The sequence below is a fragment of the Amphiura filiformis genome, chromosome 6 (genome assembly GCF_039555335.1).
Source record: "Amphiura filiformis chromosome 6, Afil_fr2py, whole genome shotgun sequence".
Classification (NCBI taxonomy): domain Eukaryota; kingdom Metazoa; phylum Echinodermata; class Ophiuroidea; order Amphilepidida; family Amphiuridae; genus Amphiura; species Amphiura filiformis.
In genome coordinates, this window is record NC_092633.1 from 2,174,953 (window position 1) to 2,199,909 (window position 24,957).

At 36.9% G+C, this 24,957-nt stretch overlaps 2 protein-coding genes across 2 annotated transcripts; both read right to left on the bottom strand.

Annotated features, from left to right (window-relative positions):
- Positions 1–9,438: 9,438 nt before the first annotated feature.
- On the bottom strand, positions 9,439–12,279 carry LOC140154127 (protein NLRC5-like). Its single transcript, XM_072176734.1, has one exon. The coding sequence runs from the start codon at positions 12,273–12,275 to the stop codon at positions 9,777–9,779; it is 2,499 nt and encodes an 832-aa protein (XP_072032835.1). The 5' UTR covers positions 12,276–12,279; the 3' UTR covers positions 9,439–9,776.
- Positions 12,280–14,704: 2,425 nt separating this feature from the next.
- Positions 14,705–20,798, bottom strand: LOC140154128 (ankyrin repeat and MYND domain-containing protein 2-like). Its single transcript, XM_072176735.1, has 7 exons — positions 20,657–20,798; positions 18,783–18,868; positions 18,283–18,479; positions 17,222–17,354; positions 16,187–16,309; positions 15,532–15,730; positions 14,705–15,042 (listed from the first exon to the last, which is right to left on the bottom strand). The coding sequence occupies exons 1-7, from the start codon at positions 20,739–20,741 to the stop codon at positions 14,705–14,707; spliced, it is 1,161 nt and encodes a 386-aa protein (XP_072032836.1). The 5' UTR covers positions 20,742–20,798.
- Between the last annotated feature and the right edge of the window lie 4,159 nt (positions 20,799–24,957).

Genomic DNA, 24,957 nt, shown 5'->3' on the forward strand with positions numbered 1-24,957 from the left:
TTTTGGAAATTCCTGAAAAAGTTTTTTTTTTCTTTTCAAATTTTTGCATTCTGAAAATGTAAAAAAAAAATGTATTTTAGAGTTTTTGTTCAACATTTCAGTTGTTTTGTAATGTTAGTTGATTCATTTTGACACCAAAATTGTCTGATTTGTCATATTTTGAGCCTTAATTAATTACAAACAGTAGAGTTGGTTAGTAATTCAAAAAAAAAAAAAAAAAAAAAAAAGAAATCCCGACCGACCGACCCAATTGTTAAAATTCAATTGAGGGCAAGCAAACAATTTTTTTTTCTTGGCCTTAGGGCTGCTACAGACTTTTTAGTGAATGAGAGTATTCAATGTAACATGTCTTTGTTATTTAATCTATTTCAATTCTATTTCCAGTAAGGGGGCTGTCATTTTCTTTGGAAAGGGGGGGTCATAGAATTTTTAGACCAAATATAGGGGGTTATAATTTTTTAACACCCAAAATAGGGGGGTTATAGAATTATTGAAGGTTGGTGACTCAAAATTTTTGCGCGCTGCGCGCAAATTCTTTTAGGTTAACAATCAAAATGTGCACACAATCTTTCGTTATATAATGCTAAATTTTTGCGCGCTCCATGCGCCTTCTTTACATACACAATCAAAATTTTAACTCACTCCGCACACTTTCTTCGCTCTAAAGTTTTGGTGTGCTCTTCGCCTTTGTTCCGGCAATGAATAATTTGTCTTGAGTCTCTGTGAGCGGAAGGGAGGGGGGTCATACAAACTTTCGACCCAAGGGGGGTCATACATTTTTTTGCCCATGATGGGGGGGGGGTCATAAACATCGACTCCGGTCACCAACATATTCATGACCCCCCTGCCGAAGAAAATGACATCCCCCAAAGGTTTAACTTTAACAAATGTTTGATGACGTAAAATCAATAATATATTTCCTGCAGACATTCTACATAACATATATTATCGATTTTACATAATGAAACATTCATCAGAACTTGCACATTACTGGAAATATAATGATATATAGATTAAATAACTAACACATGTTACATCAAGTATTCCGAGTCTGTAGCAGATCTTACAAGAAAGGCTTAACTGAAATGACTTTTGATTATTGATCCAATATTTTATTAAATCGTAAACAAAAAATATTTATTTTCTTACTAATTTCTACTGTACTGATCAGGTATTTTAATGATGCATATATCAGGTCGATCCAGTATCTGATCAGTTTATCGGTTCAGTCTTGATTACAAAAAATAAGATATTACAATGTAAGCTGTATATATTACCCTAAGGCATTGGACTGTGAATGCAAGGGTCCTGGGTTCGAATCTGAGCGAGTCCACTTGAGCTCGGCTGTCTTTTTGTGTCCTTGAGCAAGGCACTTTACTCTACTTGCTTAGTGCTTCGGAGGGCACTTTAAGCCGTCAGTCCCGTGTACATGTATTTTCTCACATTAATGCAGTGTGCACGTTAAAGAATGTCACAGGCTATTCGAAAAGAGCAGGTGGTCATCCCGGTACTGTTGACGGTACTTCAAAAATACACTCATCTGCTCTAGGTTCCAGAGTAAAAAATAAGCTTGTCTGTACACAGTGTGATAATTCGTTGTCATAGTGCACGTTACAATATGACCGTTGCTAGGCTAACTGGATCACGCTTTCTTTGTTACGAACCACTGATCGAAATGATCACAACACAAAGCCTATGGCATATCAAAATTCGGAACAGGTGTATGAGCCCAGGCTTGGAGCAGTAACCAATGGTTACTAACGTGCACTACGACAGCGAATACTCATACATATGAGGGAGGCACTAATATGTGAGTGGATACTACGAATGAGCGGTAAACTCTGCAAATTGTATTCTGAGATACAGTGCAAAATGTGCCTGAAGGTCGTATTCATAGGTGTCTCAATTAGGCGCGACAAGTTTCTCATTTGATAGCGTTTAAACCAATCAATAATCCTATTGCTGAAGAGGATAATAATCTTCTACATATAGAGGCCTTGCATGTGACGTATCATCCCGTAAATATGGCGGACTACTCAAATGCATTCAACAAAAGCATGATTGCAATCTACCGTGACAGTTCGTCTCGCTCATATAACCCTGCACTACGATCGAATAGGTTGATGACAACATTTGATTGAATGGACTGCACTCCGCCATAACTACGGTGAAGGACACCGGTTCAAATCCTTTGTTTGGAGCCAATCGATAAAAGAATGCAAGGCCTCTATAGAATCATTAAATAGTTCTAATCTTTGTTTGCTTTGGCTAAATCCTGTTCGAGTGGTGGGTTACAATATTGCATTGTATTTTGTCTAGGTATGTATAACCAACAATGACAATGAGAGGACATTCCCGAACCTTTTTGACTTGGGGATGATTTGAAATGACCGCCAATTATGACTTTATTACCAGCAATGTGGAAAAAGAGACGCATGTAGAACCGAAAAAAGGTACCATTTATTGAAGGAGCAGAGTTCAACAAATCATAACCCCTGGATATCGTTTGAAGTCAAATGATATACTATTTTAAAGCTTATGATATATATTTTCTAAACACGAAATAAAACAAAATTGACCGGGGGCGGACTTTACGGCTGATTAGTAGTGTCCAGTCACATATGGAAGAAGAAGATAAAATAGAATTGTGTAACCAATGCAAATTGAAATATTAGAAAAAGATATAATTATGTGTGTATTAAAGCTATGCATATAATGCTAGTAACCCAGCAAACACAAAATGTTTTTAAAACATTGTAAATGTATTACAAACATGAATAACATTTAAATGTTGGGTATAAAAGGTCATGAAAACATTTTAAATTATTTCATATGAAAAAATTATCATTGTAAATATGTTATTGTAAAATGCGTTTTTGAAAAAAAATATATATGGTCAACACTTAACATTATAAAAATTTATTTTAAAATGCTTTGCAGCAAGTTTTTAATGTCTATAATGTCTTTGAATGTTATTAAAACATTTTATATAAACCAATATTACATGTTTTCTGTAAAACATGTGTGTTTGCTGGAAATGCTTTATATGAAATATCCTAGGATAAACAGTGTGTAAAAAATTTATAAATCAACTTTTTGTTTTTAAAATAATATATATGCTCAGGATGAATACTTGTATGGACCAATGAGTATTAAGCCTTTAAGGAACTTGAATCAAGTTCACAATCATTGTGAACTTGATTATAGTGGTGTATCATACTAAGTGTTTGATTAAGGGATCTGGAATGAGCGCTTTGAGCGTTTCGACAGTATTTTGTGTGGGACATGAGAGCACATCAGAAATATCGAATTGCATTCTGAATACGAAGAATGTCTTTCTGATATCAAATAATTTTTGTTGTTGAAATTCACGATATAATACTAATTTTATGACAAATTATTAAAATTTGATATTTTCACATTTTTGATATATAACAGTCCTCGAAGTAAATTTTATAAATCTAATGATATATTCTTAAAGTGTATGTAGCTGGGAGGAAAAGCTGACGATCAATTGAAAATTTTGACCCAATTTTGGTTGGTGTTTTGGGGAAAACATCAAGTTCAATACGAAAGGTCAAAATTTCAATTGATCGTCGGCTTTCATCCCACCTACATACACTTTAAATATAAATAATCAGATTTATAAAGTTTACTTCGAGTACTGTTAAATATCAAAAATATCAATTTTAATCATTTGCCATAAAATGTGTATTACATTGCTTAATTTCAAAAATCAAAATTATTTGATATCAGAAGGACATTCTTCGATATTCGATATGTCTGATGTGCTCTAATGTCCCACAATAAATACTGTCCAAACATTCATACCCCATCCCTTAAATGTACAGTAAATTATCACCAAATGATTCAACTTGCAAGAAATATTAAATACATTTCTATATACTGTATAAACATAGGACTCAGTTGTGTTTGAATGTGTGTATTGTGACAGGGGACACCCCATCAGTCTGAAACACCATCAATCTGAACCCCTGTCAGACTGACTCCCCTAACCCTTATTTTCGGACTGACGGGGGTTCGGTTTGACAATATTTCGGACTGACAGGGAGACCCCTTGTGACATAGGTTTGTTGTTAAACTTACATGCAAATTGATTAAAATTAATCCTTTAAGCCATAATGTAATGTACGATTTCCATCAGATTTTTATTTTATTCTTTACTCAAAATGCTGAAATAGTAATAGTAAGGGCCGTGCAATAATTATGAGGCCTGGGGGAGGGTAAAATTGGGGGGCAAGAAATTTTTGGCGAGACGAAAGGGGGGGCAAGCAATTTTTGGCAAGCCGAGAGGGGGGCAAGCGATTTTTTGGCACGCATTCACGGGCACCTTTTAATAAAATGCTTTAAAAAGGCTTAGGAAAGCGGTGCGGAAACACTTAAATATGCAAATTTTCCTGCTCGCTACGCTCGCGATCATACATCTAGACCATTTAAAGTTTGGAATTTGGGATCCCAAAATTTGGCATGTTCAAGGGGGGGCAAAGAATTTTTGGCGGGCCGAGAGGGGGGCAAGCGAATTTTGGCGGGCCGAGAGGGGGGCAAGCGATTTTTGGCGAGCCGTTCGGAAATTTTACCCCCCCGGGGGGGGCTGATAATTATTGCACAGCCCCTAATTACCTTCGGGAAAGATTTCTGTCCATTTTATGCAGAAATAACAAGGTCACTCAAGTAACGAGAAATTGGGTTATTTTGGCTGTTTACTGTCGAGTTCTATGGGGAACTAAATGTCTGTATACTGCATTATGTCAAATTTTTCAGTTGACTTGACATACACAACAAATTTAGCCAGTTTCATTTATGTGTAAGTTTAATATGGCATAACTTACTCATAAATGAAACTGGCTAAATTTGTTGGGTATGTATGGACTGAACACTTTAGGCAGCTCCATTTGAATTTCATACACCCTCTGAGAATCTTCCACAGAGGGAAGGTGAGTTTTGATTAATGTGCTCATCATGCACACTCCCTTTGGAAGATATTTCCTAAATCTTCTACAGGGGGAATGTAGATGTCAAATGGACTAGCCTATTTGGTACATGAGCCCCATATGTGAAGTATTGGGCTGTTCCATTTAAAATCCACACTCCATGTGGAAGAGTTTGGAAATATTTCCCGCAGTGATGAATATCAAATGGACTGAACACTTCAGGCAGCTCCATTTGAATTACATAAATACCCTCTGAGAATCTTCCACAGAGGGAAGGTGAATTTCAAATAGAGTTGGTTATTGTGCTAATTCCATTTGAAATTCACACTCCCTTTGGAAGATATTTCAAAATTCGTCCGCATGGGGAGTGTGGATTTCATATAGCCTATTACAGGCACCAAATATTCCAACAAAGGGCCAGCCTTTCCTCAGCTAGTTGGAACAAAATCTAGGCCATACACTGCCATGCCCGGTCACATAAATTATTCTAGGCAGAAACAAGAGAAAGCTCAGTACAAAAATTTGATTAAACCATGTAAATTGCTCCACATTCATTTCTATTTTATTCATCAATCATCAAGTAATTATAAACATAGTACAAATTATAATTAGACAAATTACATTGAATTCATATATTATAAACTCTTAAAAAGTTGTTGTTTTTCCTTTAATTTCATTGGTTCTTGCCCATGTTTTATGAGACAATAGAGCACAGCTAGGTGCATATAGAGGTTATGCGTGTTCTATATAAAGCTGCATATCCTATCAGCGACTGCTATATGCTGTAGAAGTGACATCATAATTGGATTAACTACCATAGCAATAGAGGAATACAATTTGTGAGTAGATGCCCTGTACTACAAGCAGATTACACTAATCACCTGCCTGTGTATGTCAGCAAACATAGATTGAATACAATACCGCTCTTTTCAAACATACTAATCTTACAGGTGCGAGTGATCAGCCTTTCTTTGACATCTATGGTTTAATGCATCGGTACCGCGTGGGCGGTAGAGTCAAAAATTGTATTCATCTATTGCTATGGTAGTTAATCCGATTAACTACTTCACTTCTACAGCATATACCTTGTTTAGGATTTTGAAAAGAAGTACCTGCATGTGCAACTGTGACTGTTTCAAAATAGCCTGCCAAAGTCATCCAAGTAACTACAAGGTTGTAGGGTTTGATGTTTTTTCAGGAAAAAATCTCAAAAATATTTACAAGTTCTTTCAAACTATTGTCATATAACTGCAAGAAAAACCATTTGCATAACATAAAAAATTATGAATAATGGTAACATTAAAAGTCCAAACGGTCAAAAACACCTGTACACAGTAGCGTAGCCAGCGGGGCGGGGGGCAGAGTGCCCCCTGCCAAAAAAAATTAAAGAAAAAGTGCCCCTCTGACAAAAAATGAAAGAGAAAATCAGGAGGGCAAAGGAAAAGAAAAAGGGCAAGGAGCCCCTTTTCTAGTAAAATTCAGGGCCAAAATGGTAACAATGGCCGCACATGGTAACAATAAAGCCTTTTTTAGCCGGATAATGGGCGAAAGTAGTGTAAAATACCATTTTTTTCACGCTACGCGCGCACATCATCCCAATAAGGCCCTTTTCGGGAAGCTGTATGATGCAACTGCATTTTTTACGTTAGTGCCCCAAAAATTTTATTTTGCCCCCCCCCCCCCGACCAAGAAAGCTGGCTACGCCCCTGCCTGTACATACAAATGTCATACAGCAGAATTTGTTACAACTATAGTGATTCGACCACTCGCCTAGCATCATAGCGAGTGATTGACCACTCTTCTTTAAAACAGTGGCTTAGCCAAGGTGGTGGGGCAAAGAGAGGAAGCTGCCACCTGTGAGAAGTCTTTTGGGATGCTGGCCGCCCTGATATTTAAGATTTGTAGGCCTTTTTTTTGTATTTTTAGCCCATTTTTGACCATTTTCGTCAAAGTCCTACCCTCTGAAAAAGTGCTGGCTATGCCACTGCTTTAAAATCTAGACAGCAAGGTCTGAGTCAGAGAACAGATACCATTTTAAAAATCTGTGCACGACATTGATTCACACTCAAGTGATTTCAGATACTTCAGACCCATCTGTGATTTCAGATACTTTTTTATTTATTTCAATTTGGTTGATAAAGGGTCAGATTTTGAGCATACAGCAGCGTTGACATTTAGTGGTTCCATTTTGGATACATCAATACTTAAGGTATCTTTTTTAAACCTAAACAATTGTCATTTATAGTATGCTGACATTTTCTGATTAGGGAGTGTTCAGAAATACCTTGGTGGGGGAGGGGTGGAATTTTTGTTTCACATATGAAAACTTTTTGACCCCTTCTTTACAAACCAGAAACTTTTTGACCCACTTCTTCATAGATCTAGAACTTTTTACCCCCCTCCCTCGTTGGGACCTAAACTTTTTGGACCTCAATGTTTTGGACCCTGCCCTACGGTCTTTAAAAAAATATTATCTGTATGAAGGTTATTTACAGTACAGTACTAGAACTCAGAAGGCTACTTTTTAATTGAATACCTGAGTGGAAGAAGGGCCCAACTCCATTTTTTTTTACAAAAACCATTTTATTGCCAGCAGACTGTTCTTCCTTGTGTGTGAAAGATCAGCAAAATCCACTCTTTAAATAGTCTTTCATGTACACGTAATCATGGTTTTCATGGAAGAAAGGCCCAACTCCATGGAGTTGGGCCCTTCTCCACAAATATTAGGTTAAAGAGGAATTTTGTTCATCCATGAAATCTGCTTTTCACTACAATAATTTTTTTCCTAACATATTACATGCTTCTACCTGCGCAATTAATGGATAATTACCAAATTTCTGTAGCTATTTATAACACATCTGCTTACGGAACTGGCACTGAAGTTTTTTCTTAATATCTCCCAAACAGTTTTGATGGAGTTGGGCCCTTCTTCCACTCAGGTATTCAATTTCAAAAGTGGATATCGGAGGCAAATTTACACCACTATGGCTATATGCCATTTACATGTCAATAGGTTTATCCCCAATTTAACAAAACCTATGCAAGAGATGCAAATTGCTGTTTTTTTGTGTCAATTTTGTCCTGCTATTTTCAGCTGGGGAATTTACCACTTTCCCATGGTTGTCACTGGAAATGTTTTAAGCCCAGTGCGAAAACTACACATTTATGATTGACTTACTTGCTTTTGTTCTAATATGAAAGAATGACTATCTTATTTTGTGTATGCAGTGGCACACTAAGCAACATTTCCAAGGGGAGATGTGCACATCACAAATTTTGTCCCAGTATTTCAAACCAGGGGGCAACTTCCCCCACCCCTCACAGCTGGGATACACAGTATATAAACGGCAGTTTTCAAAATGTGTTGAAGTAAATATGTATGATATATTGCTTCAGCTGAAACCTGTTGAAATTGTTGAGAAGCATTTTTGTTTACAATTTAACAAAACATTTTTGACCGCCCTCTTCAGAAGGAAAACAATTTTTGACCCCCCTTTTTAAAGGTCTTTGATAACACCCCCTGTTTTTATACACCACCAGAGATTTCTGAGCACTCCCTTACAAAGCATTTATAGAATTAAAATTCTAAATTAGTGAATACATCAATGTTAAAATCTTCACAAGCTCTCAGTCTGAGATAGTATTACAATAGTCTTTTTTACCATCATGATTTAAACAGTAAATTTGGTAAAAATATGGTGGCTACGCCATTTTAAGGGTATTAAATGTTGACAATTACACATTTTGTTACCATCAGTTACGCCATTTAGGGTCTGTTTTGACTTTTGAAGGCTGATTAAAGAACATGGGTAGCACATTTATATTTGAGTGACCCCCTCCCCCCCACCCGATGTGACTGGGTACATTAGAGAGTTAATAAGCTTTTTTGATTCAAATTCATCTGTGCAAATTAAAATTCTACCTCTGCAATTTTTTTAAGCAGAGCAAATTACCGCATAAAACACAGTTATCTACAAAACTTGCAGCATTGAGCTAGCTTTAAATTCCACTGAGCAAAGAACTTACTGCTATTTGTCCCTGTCTGCCCATACATAACTTGGGGAGCTGATCCTGGCTGTGATGGTTAGTATAATTGTAGGCTGACTAGGGTACTGTGCCTGTGTATAGAGCTGCATAACTGAATGATGTTTAAGTGGTTTATAAGGTTTCTCTTGTGCCAAAAAGATTGGCAACTTCCCAGCAAACACAAAAAATGATTTTAAACGTTACAAATGTGTTATAAGCACATTTTGGTTTTGGTCAAATATTTTAATAACATTTAAATGTTGGTTGATAAACATTTTAGAATTTGTTTGAAAAAACTCTACATTAACATTTTTAAAATGTTGTCAAAATGTTATTGCAAAATTAGCAAACATTTATTCAAAATATTTTGTCAACACTTAATAACATTAAGTTGGAGTTTTTTGCAATAAGTTTAAAAAAAATGTTTTCTGCACATTATTAAAATGTTTTATACCCTTTATATAACCCAACATTTAAATGTTTTCTGTATTCAGATTTTGTGTTTGCTGGGTTACTGTAAAGCACAATGATCTTATGTATTTACGCTACATAAATTCATTACCAATATCGTACAGGTACGTCAGCCTCAACTGCACTAACATCCCAATACATTTTGATTCTATGAGACAAGGCATTTCAGAGCTGCTCTTGATTCCAGACCTATGCCTGGATTTTCCCACAAATGAAGGGTACGAATTGGTGGTGTCCTCTGAAGGAACTCACCTAAGATCCCGGCAGACTTATCTATTAGTTGTGTGCCACCAAGCACTAGGCTTTCTAAATGGGGCAATTCTTGTGCTAAAATAGATTGTCAGCCTCAACTGCACTACTCTCCCAATAAATTTTGATTCTACGAGACAAGGCATTCAGAGCTGCTCTTGATTCCAGACCTATGCCTGGATTGTCACGCAAATAGAGGGTATGAATTGATGATGTAGGCATACCCTGAAGAAACTCACTTAAGATCTCAGCAGACTCATCTGTTAGTTGTGTGTAGCTTAACCATAATTTTTCTAATTGGGGCATTTCTTTGAGGCAAACAACAAGTGATTTCATTGCTGAAACACTAAACCTATTCAATGCGAGATCTAGAGTTAATAGCTTCTTTGCTTTGTGAAGGAATGACAACAGTTTAGTTAAGCCTATTTGACTTGTGTTGCAGTGGTAGGTTCTACCATCTATAGCACCCAGTCTCAATATCTGCAATTGGGCAACAACTGGCTCTAGGTAAACAATATCACTGCCAACTGGAACAGGCGCTAGAAACAAGAATTTCAGATTTCTAAGACAATGCATTGTTCTGATTATTTCTTGATATCCTACAAGTGGTTGGCTAGGGCATAATTCCAAAACTACCATTGCCGTGTTCAGGTTAAGAAACCTAACCACTGTGCTACAGTCAAATTGAGCATTAACCAATGATAAGATTTCAAACTGATTCCCTTTCTTTTGAGTTAACAATTGCAACAGTTTTGTTATGTCAAAAGAGGGGTAGTTCACCGTCCCATGTATACCAAGATTTTTCAGAGAACGAATGCTACTCAAGGCATGAAATACAGGTTCAAGATATGAGGAGTTGCAAGTATGACCAATTTTCAGTGTGAAGTTTTCAAGTGCACTTGTATGCTCAACAAGTGGCGTTAGCCATGTATCAGGGTTGATGGCAATTTCCAAATGTTTCAGGAGAGTGAACAAGTGCCCTTTGTAAGAAGGTTCTGTTTGTAATAGCTTTAACTGAAATTGCACAGGAGCAATAACTTCATATATGATCTGAAGTCCTACATAATTGCTACTTGACAAAAGTGGAATAAGCTTCATGCAGTCTTTGTAATTCAAGTTGCTCTCAAACATGAAACAAAGAAATAATGAAATATCCAAATATTCGGCCTGCTTGAGAGCAACATTTGAAATATCATAGCCCATCATTGATTTGGTTTTTTGATTGATAATATAAAACAAGTGCTTCATGATAGTTTCAACTGTTTTGGGATTTGTACCACAACAAAACTCAAGTACACATTTCCTTCTTTGGGCAAGTAATATCTGGTCACCTTCATGAAACAGTTTCCCAAGATATCTGTCAAATTCTGATTTGTTTGTGTCATGCAAGTTTGAGAGGTACATGGCAGCACAGAAATCTTGAAAGGATTTATGCAAAAAAGTGATGGTCTTTTTCACATTCAGCTTTGACTTCCACCTTTTCTTTGTTATCAATCCAACCCTGCAGCCTAAATGATGCACATCCTGTTTGAAATCTTTTTCTTTGAACACAACTTTGTCATCATCTTGTAATATTCCCCTGATACACACTTGACCCAATCTATGTAACAAGGTACTCAACTCATCCTGAAACTCATCATCTGAATCACCATCAGACAAAGACTGCCCTTCTTCATGTTCTTTGTCAAGATGTCTCTTCCAGAGATATTTGATGGTTTCTTTGTAAAGCAGAGACTTACTCTCTGGCAAAGTACAGTCATCTTGCCAAAGTAGACAAATCATGAGAAGCAAGACTGGTATGATTGCCATGCCCAAGAGGTGTGGTTCACGATTCAGTTTTTCTATCAAGGATTTAGCTTTCTGCTTATTATCTTGGAAAAACTTGCTAATGTACAGGTCAACATTGTCCACAGAAAAACCGACTAGTTTCACTTGTGTGAAGTGCTTTTGGTGATCTTTTAAGTCTGTTACCCTATGAGGACGTGTAGTGAGAATCACACAACATTGCCGTAACTTTCTGTTATGCAAGATCTGTGTAACCTCACTTGAATCATTGGAAAGCATACCAGAACTGTCTTCATCTAGGCCATCTATAATGATCAAAACATCTTTGGGGTGGAATTTGATAAATTCCTCAAGCCCATTTCTTGACACTTTACTATCTTCTGGTAGAATTTGTTGGAATATAAGGTCTACTAAGCTACTACTGCTGTCTTCAATTTCATGCATACCAATTACAAAGACAAGCTGAAATTGGGAAAGTGGGGACTTTGTATCTCGTTTGGCCCAAGTATAAGCAATATTTGCAGCTAGAGTACTCTTACCACTCCCTGTCTCTCCCTGAATGAGGACCCTGTTAACCCTTTGACCTTCACCTGTTTTCAAAGTTACCAAATCTTCATTGCTTCTCAACTTTGTAGTATCTTCTGAAGATTTCTGTTGAATCAGTTCCAGATCTACATAAATGGCATCCATTTCTGCTGTATCCTCTGGACCTTGTCCCCATGGTAGTAGCTGTACCTTACTCATTTCATCTAAGTAGAACTCAATCAACTCATCTTGACACTGCTTTAGCATGTGTATTTCTAAATAAAAGTACAAAGAGAAACAAAGTACTAATTTGTAATCATCTGCTTTCACCAGGAAAAAAGTGGTAAAATTCTTCTGGCCCATATATTGACACATCAGTATCTCAAAAAATGCAAAACTTGCCGAGCTAAAAGTTCATTATTTGAATTTCTTAGAGCATTTGCAATGAGATCCGCAAGTAAACACTGCTCACATGAATAATCAAGAAAAGTAATAAAAAATGAGGTATTTTGTAGTTGAAACATAGCATATGTGTGTTTATTCTTCTTCATAATTTATATAAATAAATAAATAAATAAATAAATAAATAAATAAATAAATTTCGGTATTTATATAGCGCTTTTTCCAGAGGATTCAAAGATTCTAGGCACCCAGTAACGTCAATCTGTAACTCTGAGGCCAGATCTTTCAATTCCCTGATAGACATCTTGTCAAAGATAGATATCGTTTCATCTGTGGAGCTATGATGTTGCTGATCTGCACCATTATCACCTTTCAAAAACAAAGATTCAATGAAATGTTAAGATACTGAAGAGCAGTGGTGGCGGAAGCATTAAAAAATTTAGGGGGGCAAGCATATTTTGTGCTGGTGGACATTTACATGCAAAGCATGTGCAAAATCGTCAATTCTAATAGGACTTTTAGGGATCCCCATGGAAAAATTTAGGGGGGGTGTCAGCCTATGCTGAGGTGGGGTGGGCATGGATGGACAAAAGCATTTTTGCCATTTGCCACGCCAGCTAGTAAGATGTGACATGCCCAAAGTGAATTTCACCCACCCGATTCTTGAGGCATCTCCTCCGCATTCAACATCACAGGGAAAATATCACTAAATTATCGCCCTGGATTATACATGTTGATTTTGTTTAAATTGGTTTCTGCATCAAATTGGCCACTAATTCATCAAACATTTATCTTCAAAAATGTTCCGAAACATGTTTCAATTTTATCTTCCAACTTCTTTATTAAATATTCATTTACAGTTATAATTCTTCTTTCCATATACGCAGATCTGGAAGTTGTTATTGCAGTTCGCATAAGTGCAAGTTATATAATACAACATGCAAAACATTAATGCTCTACTTTGGCTATCACTTCTGCTTTTTGTGTTTATTTTTAATGTTTTGAAAACAAAAAAATTAATAAACAAAGAACAAGAATTGCAAACAAACAGAAAACACACGCAATTGATGAATAAATAGATCCGATGTAGTCACTCTCCTGTAGTGCAACTTCAGGTAAGAATATCACGGGCGTGCAATTTCAAAACAATCGTTAAGTCACCTTTATCTCAAGGGTTTTCTGAATTGACTTTCAATGGACATGGTCCAAATATAAAATTGTGCATCTCACAAAATGATAGATTTTCAGTTATCTGTCACTATGATGTGAAATCTCAACATTTGTCATCAAATGGATTTTACGCGATTGTACATATCTGCCAGTATGTGATACACCCGATGAAATAACATCATTTATATCATATACTCCTAATTACGTGTAATAAACCCTGCTAGCAAAATATCAAAATATCTATTGTCTTTACAGCACATACAATTTTTTGATTGTCAGAGGCATAGTCATAATAACAGACAATGCTAAAGACCTAAGAGAAATGATCAATGATCTCAACCAGAGAAGCAATCAAGTTGGTCTAAAGATAAACATGAAAAAGACAAAAGTCATGTTCAACCAGTTCGCCACTGAACAGCTGATCATGGTAGGGAACACAGAAATAGAAAAGGTGGACCAATATGTGTACTTAGGACAACTAATCAACATGACTCACAATCACATGGATGAAGTAAAGAGGACTAGGGCTGGTTGGTGTGCATATGGCAAGCTCAATGACATCATGAGAAGTAAGATGCCAACTTGTCTGAAACATGGTCACTTACTAAGATGGAGCAAAAACTGAAAACTGCACAGCATAGCATGGAAAGATGTATGCTGGGCTACACCAAAAGGGACAGAAAAACAGTGGCATGGATCAGGAGCCAAACAGAAGTTACAGACATAATCCACACAATAAAGATGAAGAAGTGGCATTGGGCTGGCCATCTTGCAAGATCAACAGATAATAGATGGACAAAGAATGTCACAGAATGGAGGGCCTTGGCTGGGCTCAAGACACCAAGGCAGACAGAAAGTCAGATGGAGGGATGAGATAGCAAGTTTCATAGGGATCAGGTGGATGGCAAAAGCAAATGACAGGAAACTTTGGTGCCAACTTGGGGAGGCTTTCGCCCTGCAGTGGGCTGAATACGGCTGATGATGATGATGACAATTTTTTTGTAAAGTTGTTGCATTTCAGTGTTCTTTACTGCCATGAAAATTTTTTAATAAACCTTTCATGAATAAATGAAAGATTAAATTTATGTAGGTCTTGAAATAGAAACCAATATATGAACATAGATTTACTTCGACTGCACAAAACTAGCCATGGTAAAGTATTCACCTTTAGAAACATTGACCCATTTTTTCAGAAGAATCGTCTTGGCTTCAGTCAAATGATCTTCTAAAGCTTTGACGATCGCCTTCCTGGTTGCTCTCTTTCCATTAGTTTGCAGCCAGAATTGTAACACTCTAACTGACTGGAGTTGAAAACCTCTGTTGACTTCTCTTTGTTCAGCATTCTCTATGGCTGCAGCATCCATACCCAATTTTAGAAATAATATTTGTAGTTGGTCGTGTGAAAGTTTTGCATAATATGCCACATCGATAATGTCACTATCAGATATCTTCAAATCCAAACCTGTAGGAAATGAAAGAAAGCATTATTCTGTTATTGAGTCTCTCATCAATAAGTTGTAAAAAGTATGTGAAAATAATAATGAAGAATATATAATCAGGTTTGAGAAATCCCTGACACTTTTTGTCACTTGCTATTTTCAAATTAGTTCTTTGATGTTCAGTTACCAAGTGCCATTTCAATAGCAGGTTTAAAAATGCTTCCAGTTAGCCACTCTTTCTATTACAGACAATTGCTGCATAAATGTCTTTTGGGCATTGTAAGAAATGTATAAGTTTTTATTGCATTCTTTATCTGCTCTTATCTTTTCTATAACTCTTCACCTCAGATCATTTAATCAAAACTTTAACTATAAAACAAATTTGTCACATACAACCACCCATACATACAGCCATACTGATATGGTCAAACCTCACTCCTAGTTAAGGCACTTCAACAAACACATTACATAGACTTGTTAAGAACAGTATCAAACACCAGTTTAGAGCTTACCTTGTTGTTGTGGTTGTTGCTCCCTTTCTTCCTTCACTTTACGTTCCTTCTCCTCTTTCTCCTTCTTTTCCTTTGCCTCTCTTTCTTCTAGCTCTTTCTGGGCACCAACAAATTTCTTGCGCTGCTCTGCAAGAGTTTTACATGACTTCTTATGAGTGAACCAGTGTAGTTTTTGACATGCCTGGTTGCAATAATTTACCTGATAAATAAATAAAAATAGGAAACATAGCACAAATTAATTTTGATTCTTCTAATACTCATTGTCTTGGGAGCAAGTAGTACATATTATATAAACAGTACCACTAGCTTCATGCCACTCACTTAAAAGAAAGGAGCTAATTTGTTAACATTTACTCTTAAATATAAGAGACCGTGAATGCTGAACAAAAGTTTATGACTTCATACATGTAATTGGGAGGTGAAGTATGTTTTGTTCTATGTCTCATTGCCTTAAGCCAATCTAATCTTCCTTATTGGAATGGGACAATCCATCCCTCAAACCTGAATGGTGTGTTTTTACCATCATGTGAACATGTTATAACACTTCATATAATATGATCCTACAATATGCCTCACAGGATGTGTTTTGCATTGGGATTGGTTACTATTACATTGTCACAGAATAGGACAGGTTTGATGTTGATTTTACCCTTACCATTTTACACACAGAGCATTTCTTCACTGCCTTTGTTCCCCCACAAGCTGAGCACATCGTCTCTGTATCTACACTACCATTGATACCCTGTGTCAATATTACCAGTGCAGATGGTTCATCTCCCTGTGAGCAATATAATGAATGCAAAGATTACAAGTCTAATATGAGGAACAATATATAGTCATTTGGACTTGTTGATTGTTAACAGTTTGAATGATTATTGGTGAAAAGAGTCATTTGAATGTGAATCTTTTGCAGCATTCGCTAATTCTATGCAGAGTTGAACAGACTTACTTTAACGTAAGACCCATCCCACAAGTCAGTAATGTGTCTATGATATTGACATCAGTATATATAAATTCCAATCTGGATAAGCAATGGTATAGAGGTGTAGAGTCGGTCTGTGCTGGGGCAAACTCTCAGTATATATTAAAGGCAAATAAAATTCATACGTGAAAATTGTGTGTCCGTAGTAGGATAGTAAACAGAAAGTATGTGTTATTCTCTGTATTTGCTGGTGGTTGCAAACTTACATAGCTTTACATGTAGGGGTGTATTTGAGTGGTTACATGTATATATATAGTCTGTCCACACAGAAGTACAAAGTAAATAGACCTCGGAAACTGGAGGTATGAGAATAATTATTTCAGTGCAATGCTTCTTTGGGGCGCCAACTGCTGCGCGATTTGTGCGTCTCACTCTTTACGCGTCACGTCACGCTCGCGTGTGACGCTAAGCATCGACCCCCGATGCCACAGATTTGGTTTGTACTTCTAAGTGGACAGACTGTAGGGGTGTTGTGTGCTTGGGTATGTGCTCCAGCCACATGACAACAATAGGTATTCCAGTTGAAATCCATACCCCCTATGGAAGATATGTCCACATCTTCCACACAGGGAGTATGACTTTCAAATTGAGTAACCCAATTCAGGTAACCCCATTTGAAATTCACACCCCTTATGGAAGATATGACCTTAATCTTCCACACACGGATTGGATTTCAAATAGCCCAATGGTTATACTTACCATGCTTACAGGATTTGTTCCAGCAATACTTCTGACCATCTCTTGCATAAGTAAAGAGTCGTATGTGAATTCCTTAATGGAATCTCGGATGAACTTCTCCATTCCCATTGGGAAACCATCACTTTCTCTTCCCTTTAAAAGACTAGCAATAAGAATGAAAAATAAAGAAACCTCGTTGAGAGTACAGTGTTTGCTATTGGTTTAATATTCAAATTAATGATAATAGTAGTACAGTAACAACCTGAGTAACAACAGCAATATTGTTTAATGCTAATTATGTGCCTTGTTTTTTTAGCTTACATTCTTTAGGTTTACCTGACCTGCCAATTTTCTAAGTTAGCAAAGTTTGTGTGCATGGGGAAGATCACTCTAATCAGAACATAATGGTCTTGTCTCAGAGTAATCAAGCAATGGGCTATTCCAGTTTAAATCCATACCCACCCATGGAAGACACGACCTTAATCTCCCACACAGGGAGTGTGAATTTCAAATGGGATAACCTGAATGGGTAACTCCATTTGTAATTCACACTCACTGTGTGGAAGATTAAGGTCATGTCTTCCATAGGGGTATGGATTTAAACTGAATACCATATTGTTGTCAAGATATGCATGATCATGAGCACCATGGGTGGCACCAAAAAGGTTTGGTGCATTTAAAAATGCAGAAGTGGTAAGTCTTTGATTTCTTTTTATATGAATGTAGGAGTGGCCTGCTTTGTTATTTTCCTTAACTTTAATGCATGTCCATGAGCAGGATTCCTTTGATCACATCAAACTAAACGGTAGATTTTAAAGAAAAAAAACGCATTGGGTCACTTTCTCACGGTCTCACGCCAAGCTAGTATAATCTCACGCCTAGGAAGTAAATCTCACATAAAATGAGTAAAATCTCACGCATCGTCATGAATAATTAGTTACTCCTACCCCCGCTTTTCACATTCTCGAGCGCCGTGGCTCAAATAATCATGGTACAAAATGAAAATTGGAGTCGGCAAATCCCGGTACGCCTCTGTCTCACGCCAAGCAATTCCAAAAAGTTGACAGCCCTGCATTAAACTGAGCACTTACTATTTGATGAATTCTTTGATTCCGGTTCCCGATTTGCACCCACGTACGACGCGGGCTAGGTAATGCAACTTAATGGCCAATACATCATTAGGTTTACCAGCTCCTTCCATCAGATCCTCACTGATACAATCTAGAACTCTCGCTATCTGGGCAGCTTCATTGAATAGACATGGCTGAGACTCTAGGAATTGACACAGCTGAAATAAATTGGTTATAAAGTCATAAAAATTCTTGCCAATTTAAAAGTCGCTATAATATTCTAAACACTAAATTTGGACTTGAGCGTTTCCAAGATATGAATATCGTGGGGCTTGTGCAAGAAGGCCCTATCTGCAATAGCTGCCCTGTAGACAATTGACAATTTCTGCATACTACATTGTGCACAATTATGTGATGTGACACTTGGCAGCTACTGCAGAAAGGAATCTCATCTTACTTTCTGGTATCCCAAATATATTATTAGAACTTCTTACCAATAACTGTTTCATTGTGGCACTCACCTTGACTGGGTGCAGATTGTTGATTGAAATAAATTCATGCAAGGCTGGTGCTAAGTCTGGTGATAATTTGGGCTCCTTTTCTAAACCTGAAATCAAAAGAGAGAAAGACAAAACAATATTGACACTTATCCATTCGATTTGCATACCTACAAATGCTCCATCTGCATTTATAGATTATGGTATATAATCGGCATGTTTTCCAATCCTGTTTAAAATTCTGTTTAGAATTTTTTGTAAGAAAGCAAGCTATATGTTTTAAAAGGCTGTAACATCCCATAGGTAAAACTTGTACAAATATTTGTCAAACAGGTCATAATTAGAAAACAAACATGACAACTGAAATTATTTCCTCGTTCATTTGTTTCAAAATCTGAAAAGCAAAATACAGGGGTGTGATAGAACTGGTTTCAGAACATTCCTCCCAGTTCCCACCCAGGAAAGATAAGTGCAAACCATGCACAGCCATAAAGCAGCCTTTGAGTGCGCAGTGGATGATTTTGTAATATCAGAGAGGCCCTGTCATCGGGCCTGTCATGGTCCCCACCATTCTGAACAAGTGCTAGGGTGTGGTTGCACTTATCAAAACAAGAATTTGTCTTTAAAAAAGACAAGTTCACGGATCAGGTGTATAGTACATGTACTTTCAGCTACTTTGGTCTAACATTTACTATTCATATCTAACCTACTCTGCACTTATTCGAGGCAATAAATAAGTGATATGAAGCTTAATAATGATACCTGCGTCTTGACTCTGGAAAACAATATTTTTTAAAAACCTCATTTTGCATTTAGTTTTTTAAGCCCCCTCGGGAGCCACCTACAGGATCTCATTTTGCATTTAAGTTTTTATTGTGTTGCAAAGTAGCAAAACTTTCTTTATATATGGCGCAATTGGTGCCTGGAAAAGGCTATCCCCTCTTACAACCTATCGACAGGTCTGATTTCTATAATGAGGTGTCACCGGGTTTGCAAGAGATAATAATACCAAATCTAAACACCATGAAATTCACCACATCACGACCAAGCTCACATGGGCGCCCCATTCCATTTTAAAGGAATTTTTATTAAGCTACCTATACAGGAAACAAATTTGGCTATAACTACGAAGAAAATTGCAAGATGCCTTTATCACTAAAGTAAACAGCCATTTGCTCTTGCTAGCTTTTGTCAGGGTCATGATCCTGTTTTTATGAACTGAACACCAATATTATACAGGTTTATACACATGGGTTATTACAAGAGTCAATAAACATTCAATTAACTATAGATAATGGACTTTGTTTTGTGCAATGTAGTAATTTTCTGAAGTAAATCGCCTGCTGCATAGTTTTCTATACAGATGATATGTTTATTTTGTGATCAGGCCTGGCCATGACCTGCTAACCAATCAGTTATGTGTATTGTCAGCATGTGATGGCTATAAGCCAATTGTAAACATGTTTATAAAAAAGGCTAAAAAATTCCTACATTTAACAGACTCTTCCCCGGCCAAGGGCTAATGAGTAAGTTGTCAGTGGGGCAAGATTAGATAAAGGCATACAAACTAGGGTATGAGATATTAGGAATTATTTCCTAGTCTCTTTAACCACAGGCTTGGTGGGCTATATAGCTATTCAAGACACAGGATATGTAAGGGATAAACTGTGCATATGAGATGTGGGTGCAAGTGGCATCATTTCACTGCCGTGAAAAAATCCTGAAAATGAGCTGATAAAAAATTCCTGAAAAACAGCACTTTGCTTTATTTTTGTACATGGTAGGACAGGAAATAAAAATCCAGAAATCAGGAAAAATCCTGAGAAATCACACCCCTTAAAATATATTAAGGAGTGGCAAACATGTCACACTTGTTTCAAAAGAGAATATCAAATTACCTTGTGGTTTGGTGTAATATGCCAAGTCCTCTAGAGAGAAGTTATAGGTATGCTGACCCACAGCTGCTGCCATCTGTGTTGCCATCCTACCAACTGAATTAGTGGGTATAGTCTTTACTGGCCTCAACCATTAGCTTAGTGATAGCAGTGTTACCTGTTAAAAACAAAATTAGGAAGAAATTATAATCAATTGCAGAAGAACGCATTAATCGCAACAATGGTTGTGTTCAAATTCATAACGTTTCACTACCTGGAGAGAATTGATCAAAAATTGAATTCCCTCCTGAGGTTCGTATCTGTCATCACAAGGATGTCATTTTAATATAGCTAGAGGCAGTATATAACACAAATGAGTCAATAAGTTACATAAAAATGCGGACCTTGTGTGGTATTTGGTTCCCAGGAAGTGAGTTTTGCCTGAAGCAAATTATGGTTAAATGTTGATCCCCCACTACAAGAGTAATTACCATCGATATGATCAAATCTCTCCAGGTAACAAAACATAATGTGCAGAAAACATCAGTAATGAATTAAGGATAGATTAGTCACACGCACGCGCTTCACGCAACAATCTTTTCTTTGGTTGTTTTCAGGTACGCGGATCGCAGCTCACACTTGATAAAGGCCTAGGGCTGAAATATTGTGATTAAATCTGTGGATTCCCAGAAAATTGAAACGGTTTGTTCCAAAACTCTTATTTAATGGATCTACTAAATGAATTAAGGATATGTATATTTCCAATAATCATTTTATCAGTACTGTTATTCCAGTAGAAATCTGTACACCCCCTAAGGACTTATATAATATATATATATATATGGGGGTGTAGAGGTCAAATGGAGTCTCCCCATTTAGGTAACCCCATTTAAAATTCACATTTCTGTGTGAAAGGTTTAATATAAGGACATGCCTTCTACAGCGGGTGTATGGATTTCAACTGGAATAGCCCAATGATGCCACAAAAATGACTTTTGTTAACCAAAACATGCTTAACTTCCTCAAAACATAAAACCACCATAATATGCATGGTCAGGCCCGTGACGCAGGATTTTTTTTTTGGGGGTGCTGATTTTGAAAAAGTGGACTTTTTTTTATTGTGGTGCGATTTTGTGAAAAGTGGACTTTCTTCCCAAAATTTGGACCTTTCTTGACCAAAAAAGCGTAAAAAACCTGATTTTTTTTTTTTCTCTACGCTCGCAAATTGTAATTTTTTTGACTTTTAGTATACTATTGCCAATTGGGGGGGGGGGGGGTGGGCGACGGCTTAACCGGCCGGCCCCCCTGCGTACGGGCCTGTGCATGGTACAATTAGAAGACATAAAGATGCAGATACTCTACAATGTACAGTGATAAAGAAGCTGTTGAATTATACTTTCCTACCTGTTGTAAAAATAGATGATAGAATGTGAACATAGCATTCAATATTGGTAGACTTTTTGCTTTTTTTAATCCAATATCATCTTAAATACTTTTTAAAGATAAAAGTGATGCAAATGAATCTTGTAGCTAAGACTGACATTTAAAATGTGGCCAAAGTCCTAGACCTCCAAGATTGTGTGGATGTATACAGACAATTCAGATGCAAAACAGGATATATTCACAAACTGCCTTTAATACTGTCATAAGGGGTTTATCATTTTCTTCGGAAGGGGGGTCCCAAATATACTGGGGGGTCATAGATTTTTGGAAAGAAAAATAGGGGGGGGCCTCAAATTTTTGATGACCAAAATGTAGGGAGTCACAAGATGAACTAGAAGGCTATATATTTGTACACAAATACGGCTATACCCGCATGTTATCGGTGTACCCAAACTTACAGTCCTTATTTGCTGAGGACTTAAAATAAAGAAATTGTAAAAAGTCGCCCAATTGGGCAGAAAATGTGTACAAAGTGAAAGTCCAAGTCACAAGCTTTAATTGAATGCAGGTTGCACTATCACAGCACTTAAAATAAAGAAATTGTAAAAAGTCCCCTCCCAGGGGAGGCGTCTCTCTTACTCCCCATAGGTTGCTGTTGTCAGTCTCTCTTACTCACAGTGAGGCTATGCAATATTATTAGGGGGAAACTATTCCAGAGGGAGTATGTAAATTAAATGGAACAGCCATTTCAGAGGGAGTATGTAAATTAAACGGAACAGCCTTTTTAGGGCTATTTCAGAGGGAGTATGTAAATTAAATGGAACAGCCAATGGGTATGTAATTTAACTGGAACAGCCTTAACGCTTCACGCTGGTATTTCCAATTATGATATTATAATACGATCTGTCTGTTTAGTCCCTACGTGTGTGGGGTGGATGGGTGTGTGGGTGTTAGTAACAATATAATTCTCAGGTGCTATCTGTGTACAAATTCTGAGCCGGAAGCTGCTTTCTTTGATGAGAAACGGCCCGCCCTTTGTTTTAACATTTGGGGCCCTGGGGCCCATAATATTTGACTTATGAGGCCCATGTATATAATTATGTTGAAGTATAATTCTCTAGTGCTATCAGTAGACTCAAGCTGGCCACTGAAATTCACATTTTCTGTGTGAAAGGTTTAATATTTAATACATATTTTAAAGATAAAAGTGATGCAAATGAATCTTGTAGCTAAGACTGACATTTAAAATGTGGCCAAATGTCCTAGACCTCCAAGATTGTGTGGATCTATACAGACAATTCAGATGCAAAAATGGATATATTCACAAACTGCCTTTAGTACTATTAAAGCTGCCCTTGCGAAATAAACCATGCAGACGGTGCGGACGCATAATTTGCTGTTAAACGGTGATGAATAACAATGAAACATGATTGAATACCTAAGACACGGTTTCAGATTTGAAGCAGGTTTGACTGCCAAAAATGGCAAAATATAAAGTTTCAAAACATATTGTTTTAAATATGTTTTCTAGACTGAAATTTTGTGCTGAATTCATTTCTGAAGTCAGAAATGCACAATCTGTAATTGTTTTCCTGATATAAGCATTACAGTAGAGGCATATGCCTTTGACAGAAATAAAAAATATGAGATCCATAAGTGACAACATCATCACAACATATTTGAACTCTATTGGCACACTTATAAAGGCTCTGCAAGGCTCACATCATGTTGTAGTGCAAGTCTGACATCTGATTGGTGCACACATATTGAATATAGGTCACATGATTGCGCAATATTACAGGTACTAATTGTTCCCGATTTTGCTCAAAAATGGGGTGGCGAGTCAATTTGTTAAAAAAATTAGAACTAAAAAAATATGCATTTTAGCACAAGTTTGGTACTATATCCTGTAGTACTGTATCATGGGAATAACAGATTAGTTTTTTAAACATGTCGCCCTAATTTTTTTTTTTTTTACGATTTTTCGAAATGCCAAATTTTACGTAATTTACAGATGTCACAAATTGTTAAAAAAATTAGAAAAGAAAATTGAGAAGGAATGGAAAGATATTAATGTTATACCCAAGTAGGAACTTATACTGTGCATAACTGATTAGTTTTTCAAGGCTATAGCTCTTGTAGTTTTCTTGTAATCCCGATTTTTATAAATGGCGGAATTTTTACACACATCAAAATTTTAAGGGGTAGGGGAAACATTTTTACATTTTGCAAGTTTTTCCCTTAGTTAAAATGAACAAAGTTAGGTATTAAATGAAAGCCCATTTAATACTGCATAGACTGGTCACTGTAGCACCTTCCTATCAAGAGTTATGATTTTTCAAATAATTTTTTTTGCCGAAAACAGCTTATTTTGGCATGTCAATTGTCACGAGGCATGTCATATTTGAATGATTCGGGCACGCAAATGATTAAGTCAATCACAAAACAAATACCTGAATTCATCAAATAGTACCCTCAGCTGATATGTTAACATTTTAAAGGGCCATATCTATGTATATTGTAGACTCTATGGGCGAGTTTCCCGACAGGAGTCTTATTAAGCCGTAGTCTTAAGGTGGCCTTGAGGCTACTAAGCCTAGCCCGCTCTCGAAGCCAGAGTCTTAACTCTAGTCGGATTTCTTCAACGCAAATTCAACCTAGTCTTAGTGGCCTTGTAGGCTTAACGCTTGACAACCTCGTCCCTTTCAACCAGCGACTTAATTGTATAGGCTGTTGGAGGTAGATGTACATAAGCTGTGGTCCTCACGGTTTACCGTACTAAAAAGGTTGCCGTCTCATTATCGCAATGTTCCCGGCGCAAAGACTAGCCTGGACCCGCGGTCTTGTGCTTGGGCTAATACCGTACACAACTTGATGCAAGAATATTTTGTCTGTTTTTGTGTCTTTTATGTATTATTTTATTTCCACTTGACTTTTTATGA

Bases quoted from the DNA above. Each gene is read 5' to 3' on its own strand.
- LOC140154127 (XM_072176734.1), bottom strand. From the start codon at position 12,275: ATGCTAAAGCAGTGTCAAGATGAGTTGATTGAGTTCTACTTAGATGAA.
- LOC140154128 (XM_072176735.1), bottom strand. From the start codon at position 20,741: ATGGCAACACAGATGGCAGCAGCTGTGGGTCAGCATACCTATAACTTC. The intron at 18,869-20,656 runs GTAATTTGATAT...TTTTGATTTCAG, and splicing joins ATATTACACCAAACCACAAG to GTTTAGAAAAGGAGCCCAAA. The intron at 18,480-18,782 runs GTGAGTGCCACA...AATTTATTTCAG, and splicing joins ACAATCTGCACCCAGTCAAG to CTGTGTCAATTCCTAGAGTC.